This window comes from Arachis hypogaea, chromosome 15 (genome assembly GCF_003086295.3).
Source record: "Arachis hypogaea cultivar Tifrunner chromosome 15, arahy.Tifrunner.gnm2.J5K5, whole genome shotgun sequence".
In the NCBI taxonomy this organism is placed as follows: Eukaryota; Viridiplantae; Streptophyta; class Magnoliopsida; order Fabales; family Fabaceae; genus Arachis; species Arachis hypogaea.
Genome location: NC_092050.1, coordinates 133,410,800 through 133,420,248, shown reverse-complemented (window position 1 = coordinate 133,420,248; position 9,449 = coordinate 133,410,800). Strand labels below are relative to the sequence as shown.

General features: G+C 36.8%; 1 protein-coding gene across 2 annotated transcripts; it reads left to right on the top strand.

The window, feature by feature from the left end:
- Nucleotides 1–1,159: 1,159 nt before the first annotated feature.
- Nucleotides 1,160–5,640, top strand: LOC112750767 (uncharacterized). 2 transcript variants are annotated; one of them, XM_025799609.3, is made up of 7 exons: nucleotides 1,160–1,636; nucleotides 1,723–1,809; nucleotides 1,912–2,091; nucleotides 2,974–3,144; nucleotides 3,718–3,951; nucleotides 4,062–4,150; nucleotides 4,608–5,640. In XM_025799609.3, the coding sequence occupies exons 1-7, from the start codon at nucleotides 1,537–1,539 to the stop codon at nucleotides 5,448–5,450; spliced, it is 1,704 nt and encodes a 567-aa protein (XP_025655394.1). In that variant the 5' UTR covers nucleotides 1,160–1,536; the 3' UTR covers nucleotides 5,451–5,640. The 2 variants fall into 2 exon arrangements, with proteins under 2 accessions (XP_025655394.1, XP_025655396.1); XM_025799611.2 differs by lacking the exons at nucleotides 1,160–1,636; nucleotides 1,723–1,809; nucleotides 1,912–2,091 and adding an exon at nucleotides 2,491–2,625.
- The last annotated feature ends 3,809 nt before the right edge of the window (nucleotides 5,641–9,449 follow it).

Here is a 9,449-nt window from a genome sequence, read left to right as displayed (position 1 = left end):
TTCTCTAATGTGAAAAAAATGAGGCTAAGTGAAAATATATAAAAGAATATATTTGATGGTGAGAGATTATTTGACAACATAAAAAAGTTATAATTAAAAATAATAAAATATAAGTATTTATAAGTATAAAAATATAATCATTTAAATAAAAAGATATTTATAGTATGATTTAAATCGATTTTAAAAAATCGATATTTTTTGTTACTAGTTAAATTGAATTGGATGGTCTATATCTTATACAAATTTTATATTTTAAATTATAAAATTAATATATTAAAAAAATATATTTTTAAATTTTTCTAGTTATCCATAAAAATGATTTTTTTTTAGGTGGGAACCACGTCTAAGCAAACTACTTCTAGCAAAAAAAAATGGATTTGCCTAATTAAAGATGCTTTATTTGTTTTGGAAACTAAAAAAATTATTTTAATTTATTTCAAAAAAACTCCTCTAAAAAATATTGAGTAATACCTCAAATCAATTTCAAAAAATTTTTTAGCGAGACATTTTAGTTTTCAACAAATTTTAATCACCAAATCAGTTTTTTAATTTTTATTTTATTAGACAAATCAATTTTTATATTATATTACTCGTTTATATTAAGAGAGTGTATGTCTTTTACTAAATATTGATAGGGTTTAATTTGTTTATTATTTTTTTTATCAAAATTTGAAGTGAAAATTGATATGTCTAACAAAATAAAAGATTAGGAAATAAAATTTGTTGAAGATTAAATTATTCTTCTAAAAATTCTTTGAGACTGATTTGGGATATTAATAAAAAGTATTAAATGATAAAAAAATATACTTAATAATATTAATATCAATTAAGAAAACAAAAATAAGAAATTTCACTCCTTTATATGAAATAAACAAACTGCTTGATTGAACCAACTAAATAGAGAACGCAAAGCCACATTGGGGGCCATCATTAACTAGTACATAAAAACTACGTAAATATGTAATGCATATTGTGCATTATCAGATTGAACCTGAACTCTTCCACTCAAAATATTTAATAAAAGGAATGGAAATCAATAGAATTTCCCTCCAGAAACCAATCAAATCAAAATAATTGCAAACTTTGTATAAGTATTAAACTTTAACATCTTACTCCTTTTTTTGGCTTTACCCTTTTTATACCATGGGACCGAAAACTTGAACTGAGAAATAAACTCGCACATTCAAGTTTTTGTGGAGATAGACATGTACAAGTACAAGATATACTAAAAGGACACGACAATCAATAAACACAAATTCTATATGATTGCATCTCACCATCAGTTCTACAATCTGCCTCCTCTGCAAAATCTGAATCCTCCTTTTTAGAGTATTCTCTCTTGATTGTTACGTTTTCTTGTGAATGTCGGTTCGTGCTGATTCATGTGAAGAAGAATACTACATTGATGCCCTTTGTCTTCTCTTTCTCTAATAATACTTTATTGGAATTTAATTTCATAAAAAATGCGCACCTTATAGCTTAGCATATATAATACACATATGAGTATGTAACATTTGATAAAAATAAGGAACAAGAATGGGTTATAGGAGGAGTTGGCTTTTTCTGATTTTTTCTTTGGTGATTTTACCTGCTACCCTCTTCTCTTCAGCTTCAGCAGCACCACTACCACCTGCTAGTAAGTGCAACAATTCTTAATTTCTTTTGAAAAATTCTTGTTTTGTTGTTTTGTTCTATGGGAATTCATGTGACAACATCATGCAGAGATTGTTACTGGCTTTGTGTCCAATGCGGTTTCGGCGCTTGTTAAATGGCTATGGTCACTAAAATCCACATCTTCTAATAAACCAGGTATATATACAGAGTGGTCTTCAATTTCATTCCTTTGATGAGTTCTTTTTCTTTTTATTTTAAGATAGATATTTTCAATGGTTTAATTTCTGATCTTCATAGTGCAACAACATGGAAGGTCCATGGTGAAATTCGAAGGTGGCTACACTGTGGAGACTATATTTGATGGAACTAAGCTTGGAGTTGAGCCTTACTCAGTTGAAGTATCTCCAAATGGTGAATTCCTAGTTCTGGATTCAGAGAACAGTAATCTCTACAAGATTCCTGTCCCAATATCTCGATGTAAGCTTCTTTATTCTAAATGAGTCGTTGTTAGGTGCTTTCACCTTTAATCAATTTATACCAGATACGTTAAAGTGACATGGTTATAAATTTTCATTAATGACTTGTCATTCAAGCAATAATCGATGTGAACATTATGATTTTCAATAAGAGCACCTAAGAATTTTTCTACACAAAATGGGTCGCACAAACATTTTTTTTCATGTTAAATTTTGAAATTTATCTAAGTTTGAAGATTTTGTATACCTTCATAGCTTTATTCAAATTGTCATTCAATTTGGTTATTCTTGGTCTGCGATATTCATTTTTATTTTCAAGACAATGACAGAATTAAACAGCTATAGTGTTTAATCATTCTTGTGTCTTTTTTCTTCTTTGCTTCATGGTCCCAAAATACAGATTCATTCAACATTCAAGACAAGTGTATCCTTTAAGATTTTCTGCTGGTTAAATTTTTTTTCCTTAGTTTGTACGAGGACTTAACTTGTTGCATGGGAAACCTTTTGATTCAGCTGAGAAAAGCAAAGACGCTTGGTGAGCTTTTGTTAAGTGCAAGACTCCACTTTTTAAAGTACAATAATATACCTTATTCACAAATATAAAATAAAATAAAATATATTAAAGTAGTACAAATAAAGAGTATAACATATCTTTTAGCTGTACTACCCGTACAAAATAAAACTAAATCATGCATTACAATAAAAATAGGGAGGGAAGGTACTAGAAAATAAAAAAGATACAGAATTTACAACTATAGTCCTTCTTTACCTTTTTTTTTTTTCAATTTTTCCTGGTCCCTACAAATTTGATTTGTAATTTTGAGGTTCTTAAAGATAAATTTTTTTTTTTTTTATGGTTGATTAATGGAAAAAGTATATGCAGATGGCAGGCCCAAAGTTCTTGCTGGATCAAGTGAAGGGTATATTGGACACATAGATGGGAGACTTAGAGACGCCAGAATGAATCACCCTAAAGGGCTTACAGTGGATGACAGTGGAAATATTTACGTTGCTGACACTATGAATATGGCCATCAGAAAAATCACTGATCAAGGTATAAACTAGGATTTACGTTCTAAATTTTACATATGCATCAAAATAGTTAAAATAAGTTAGTCAAGTAGTTAGTTCACTCATTTAATTAAGTAACTGTAGGGAGTTTGAATCCTATCTTGTGCATATAACAATTTATTGGTCAACGACATACCTTTAAATGTTAAACATAAATGGTAACCGGTTTGAATCTAAAATCGTATGATCTAATAAATTATCACAGTAAATTGACTTATTCAAAATTATAATATCAAAAGATTTTATGAGTTAATCAGAGTTTTAACTACCTTAATATAAGCACAAACATAAATTGACTTATATGTGTTAATGTTGCAAGTGTGAGAAATAGTGTATGAAATTAGTTTTATATTGAAGAAAGTAAAGTAAAAAGAGCGAAGAATTTATAAGATGAGAGACCCATTAATTTATTACTTTAAGGTTTTGAATTGGAGTTGTCTTTAAGATAAGACATGTGTACCACAGGAGATTGGTGTTCATGTTTTTCTCTTCTAGGTTTACCAAAAATTTGGTTACTAGCCTCTGTATTTACAGTGATTTTATAATATGCATGAAGGGGTTACAACCATTGCGGGTGGTGGAAAATGGGGGCAATCAAGAGGGCATGTTGATGGTGCAAGTGAAGATGCAAAATTTTCAAATGATTTTGATGTAAAGTATGTTGGTAGCAGCTGCTCCCTTTTGGTGGTGGATCGTGGAAACCAAGCAATTAGAGAAATTCAACTCCACCATGATGATTGTAATACTGATTCTTCTTCTTCCGATGACTATGATGCTAGTTTCCACTTAGGTATCACTAAACAAACCTTATTTTTGGTATTTTTCGGGTGGGGAGTGAGATTGGGAATTTATTTTTTTATATATATTTATGTTTTTAATATTTTGATATAAAAATTGTAGGAATAGTGGTGCTTCTTGCTGCTGGATTCTTTGGCTATATGCTAGCATTACTGCAGTGGAGAGTGAGAGCAATGTTTTCTTCTCATGATGTAAGTAAAACACATACATGTGCTAATGATTTTTCTTCTATTACATTATGCTCTGCTTTCACATTTACCATTATGACAATTTAGAATATTTATAAATTTCAGTTATCTTTTCTCTTCATGGTTAGAAAGTTTATTCAATTTTTCATAATTGCATTCATTTTTTCGTTCACCTGCTGCACTCATCCTTACTATGCAAATTCTTCCTGTTTGTTATTATTCTTTTTACATTTTTTTTTTCCGTAAGTAGAATGTTTACAAGGTCCATATTACAAAATTTTCACCCAAAAAATTATGGAAATATGCAATGTTTTAAATTATACTCTTGTCCCAAATATATTGCATTATAATAAATAGCTGCCAAAACTAACATTGATCGAGTAGTTAGCTCACCCGTTCGCTTAGTACTGACCCTATTAAACACGTTATAATCAGCATAATATTATTGTTTCATTTTCAGGATCCAAGGCCTCCATTAAGGAAAGGCACAGCACCTCCACCACATCAAAGGCTTCCTCCAAACTCAGTAAGGCCTCCATTGATCCCAAGTGAAGATGACGACGAATTCGAGAAACAAGAAGGCTTCTTTGTGTCCATTGGAAGACTCTTCCTCAACTCAGGCACATCCATGGCTGAAATCTTAGGTGGCTTATTCTCATCATCATCATCATCATCCAAAAGGAACAAATCTTCACAACTTCGTCAATATCATCATCATCCTCAATACCAACAACAATACAGGACCCATCATCAATCATGGCCAGTGCAAGAGAGCTATGTGATTCCAAATGAAGATGAACCTCCTCCACCATTAGAAACAAGAACACCAACACATAATAGAAAAACAACAACATACCCTTTTGTTACCAATAATAACAATGAGATTGAGAAGCCACAGAACTCGAAACCAATTAGGCCTAATACTAATTATTTGGACAAATGGGATGATGATAATAATGGAGGTGACTATGATGAGGGTGATCCTCAACATCAACATCAACAACAACAACCGCCACATCATCAATATAAGCATCCTAAGCTTCAGCACCATCAGATTCAACAACACCAGCAGCATCATCAAATTCAAACACGCTACTCTTCATCAACAACAACAGCCAACACCCCACAAGGCTACTACGAGCCGAACCGCGAGCCGAATGAGATCGTGTTTGGCGCAGTTCAAGAACACGATGGGAGGCGTGAAGCTATGGTTATAAAAGCTGTGGATTATGGGGATCCCAAGTACAGTCACCATAGTATTCGTCCCAGGTTGAATTATGTTGGTTACTCTCATGCTTATTGAGGACCATAGTTACTACAGCTATGTTTGTATTTTGTAACTTGATAAATAGTGGCTAATCAAACCATACATTACTTGCTTCCTAGTTAGGACTTAGGACACATTATTATTATTATTAGACAAGAAAATCAAAACCAGAATTAATTATAAATAAACAACGAAAGGGACACACAAGTCCTAAGTGTGCAAACAACAATAGAATTTCATGAGAGCTTCCTCGTTGAGGACAACTACCAGATGAAAATTTATTTACCCATTCCCAAATCACTTAAGCAACCGCATATTAAACCATCAAGCAGTGAAGTTCCGTTAGAATTTTATTATATTTGTCTTTTAATTTATTAATATAAAAATTAGTTTGGGTGATATTATAATTATTAAAGAATTGTATTAGTTAATTATATTGGCAGTTTTGTTAGTTTTATGATAGAGAGAATTGTTCATAAAAAATATATTTTAGATCTCTAATTCTAATCATTATAACACACATTCTGGTTCCATTCAAATTTAGTAGTTTAAGAATTTAAAATTTTAAATTTAGATTAAAAATTATTGTCAATAGCTGGAGGTAGTAAATTATTAATTTTATGAAATAACTAACATGTGGTATCAAAATAAAAAAAGTGGAGTGTTAGGGTCAGTACTTTTATTAAATTTTGGCTAACACTTAACCATTAAAAAAAAATTAAATGATTCTATACCATTAGATACAATTTCACACCATTAAAAATATTATTAATGATTAATTAATGACTAAAAACTATAAAATCTATTGACCCTAAACTTTCTCATAAAGAAATTGTTCTTGTCTTGTCATTTCAAAAATTAATCAATCTGCTGTCTCTGCAGCTATTTGATCAATTGTTTTTAAAAAACAAATGCATAATATGAATTTTGGAATAAAAGATAAAACTATTGTAATTAAAATTAACACACCATGAGAAGAAAAAATAATGAATAATATTCTCCAAAAAATCTTCTCAAATTATATAGTAGTTATTTTTCATATTGGCATAACTTTCCATAATTTTCATAAATTTTTATTTTTTGAATTAAAAAAAGGGAAAGAAAAGACGGCATGCAAGAAAACGATGAAACGACTGAATGATTTATACTAGCCGAATTGTAATTTTTTTTTTCCACGCTAGGTCATTGGATTTCATCACAATTTAAATAAACTTGATAAAAAATACAACCTTTTTTCAGGTTGGATCAGTGGATTTTACAATTCAAATAAACTTGATAAAAATACTGTTCGGTAGGTCGGTTACCGGACGGTTCGGATCGAGATTCAGAGTGATAGAAGGGGGCTCGTCTGGTCACTGTCTTCTAGTTTGAGAGGCACGAGGTCCCGAGTACTTTGTGTGAAGGGGGGTGCCACCTGCAAAGACACTCCGACGCTCTTGTCAGAATATGTGCAGGCGGAATAAGGGTGTGTAAGAATGTGACGTACCTCGGGGGAAGAGCCAATCTTCCCCTTATATACATGTCAGCAGTGGGCTCCCCTGGAGGGTAGGCCCATATTCTCAAGGACGCTGTCCCATAGCTGCGGGTGAGCCGTACGGGACGCGTGTCCGGGTCGGCTGGAGGGTGCGCGACCGGGTCGGGTGGAGCTCGGGTCGGGTTGACCCGCGAGAGTCCTGGGCCGGGCCGTAACAGTGCCCCCGACGCGCCAGTGAGGGTCGTGAGGGCGATCGGTGGCGCGTGATGTCCTTGATCGTGCGTTGTCGTTGAGTCGGCTGACCGTAAGAGGGGCACGTCTCTTGTGCGCGTGTCCCTTGGTCTGCTGAGGCGTTCGTTCGTTGCTTCGATCTTCGCGCTGAGCATTAAATGCTCATAATGGTTTTGAAAAAACTCCGCGCGTAAAGACCGTTTCGCCCCTGTTTTCTTTCGCGCTTCTCGTGGTGGTTTTTAAACAGTTTCTTTTTTCTTTTTCTCCCACTCTTGCCATTTTCATCATCTTTTCTCCCTGACATCCAAATTTTCTCGCCCGAGCTATCTTGTGCTTCTCTTTCACACTCCAGTTCCTACAGCCATTTCAGGTAACTTCTTGTTTCTTATTCTCTTGTGTTTATATTGTGCCTTATTGTTGCGTAGTTGCTGTTTCTGTTTACCTTTGCCTGATGGCTTTCCAATGTTGGGGTAGATGAATTATGGGAGGGGTACCATTCCGGGGTAGGTTTTCAGGTGACTTGTGCGATAGGCTTAGGTTTTAACCGTATTTGGTCGTGACAAAGTTGAAAGGGTGTAGCTCTTGAGTTTTTATGGACTCCCGACCTCATAGACTAACGGATTGGTGGGTGTAGGTATGCCTCGCATCGTCTCCCGATCTTCCGGATCTGGCGCGGCCTACGACCCGTACGCCTGGGTGACTGACGATATAAAGGCATCGCCCAACCAAATGGATTTGGATGAGTTGAATGAGTTCCGGCGAGCCGGTCACTTGTGTGGGGGGACGGACGAGGAGGCCAATTATGAGACCGTTGTTCCTGCCCCCCACGAGCGTATTTATGAGCTCAACTTCCATTCTCCTCGCGTCCCTGATTGGATTTGGTTTTACAAGTCCATGTTCACACAAGTTGGCGTCCGGATACCGTTCTCTGAGTTTCAAATGGCACTCCTAAACCGGATATCCGTCTCCCCCTCTCAGCTTCATCCGAACAATTGGGCCTCGATCCACTGTTTCGAAATGGTTTGCGAGTATCTAGAGCTGCCGGTGTCAGTGGACGTCTTCCTCTTTTACTTCAACCTCACCAACCCTTCCAAGCAGGGGAAGGCGAGGAAAGGATTTCTCTCTTTCCGTTCTGGCCAGGGTAGGAGAATATTTGGCCTCTTCGAGGACTCCTACCATGGTTTCAAAGATAAGTATTTCAAAGTCCGCCCCGTCAGAGGTCGTCATCCCTTTTGGTTGTCGTTAGAGGGGGAGCGGCTTATCCCGACTTACTGGAGTTTCGGGGCGGGGTCGAATTCCTTTATCAAGGTGACGTACAAAAGGTTGTCACCTGTAGATAAGCAAATAGCTGACGTTCTTTTTGCTATTTTTGAAAAGAACCCCGTGAACCCTCATCTTCTTATGGGTGAACGGGAGGCCGGCAGGAGCTATATCCGTGAGTTGTCTTGTTTGCTTGTCTTTGCGTTTACTGTTGTTTCGTTTATCCATTTTGACGACTAACGCGTTTGTTGTTTGTTGTAGTGGAAATGTCTGCCACTGTGGTCGGACTTGAAAACTTGATGAAGACCTTTTTTGAGGATAGTGACGACGAGAAAGCGGAGAAGGATGCTGGGGAGGCGGAGGATCAGATCGGGAAGTCAGAGGGTCCGGCCGTGGAGGTTGAAGGTCAGGGTGAGGCTTCTTCTCGGGAGGCCGTTAAGGCGGGGAAAAGGCCTATCGGGGATCAGGGTTCCCCTGTTCCCGAGGAGGCAACTGGCGGGCACTCAACCGCTTCTCACCAAGAAGATGATGACGTGGAGCTTATTCACACCCCCAAGAGGCGGAGGTCGTCAGCCAGCCCGGAGGGGGCCCTTAGTATCATGGAGAGAAATTTTGATGCAACAAGGTTTATAGATTCCCAATTGATCCCCAGGACGGAGGAACATTTCCTTGGCACTGAACTGGCTGGGCAGGCTAGATGGATGTATCGGACTTTGCTCCGGGGGGCCGTAATAGCCCGAAAGGCTGAGTTCGAGTTGTCGGGGATGCAGGCTCTCCGGAGGAAGCTCGATTCCTCCGTTAAAGCCAATAATGATTTCAAAGTCCAAGTTGAGCAGCTCCAAGGTCAGTTGTCCGAAATGACGGAGAAGCTCAAGGTTTCGGAGGAGAAGGCGGCGTCCGCTGCCGAGAAGTTGAAAGTTTCGGACGAGTCGGTGGCCCGCCTAATCGAGCGGGAGATGACCTTGGAGGGCCAGCTGAACTCTGCCCAGGGTCGGGTGGCGGCGTTGGAGAAAGAGCGTGACGAAGCTGTCTCGTTGGCCGAGGTCGCTAGGTCGGAAGTTGAGGGGCTC

Coding starts and splice junctions, on each gene's coding strand:
- LOC112750767 (XM_025799609.3), top strand. CDS start 1,537: ATGGGTTATAGGAGGAGTTGGCTTTTTCTGATTTTTTCTTTGGTGATT. Junction 3,145..3,717: donor CAGAAAAATCACTGATCAAG/GTATAAACTAGG, acceptor ATATGCATGAAG/GGGTTACAACCATTGCGGGT. Junction 3,952..4,061: donor TGATGCTAGTTTCCACTTAG/GTATCACTAAAC, acceptor TAAAAATTGTAG/GAATAGTGGTGCTTCTTGCT.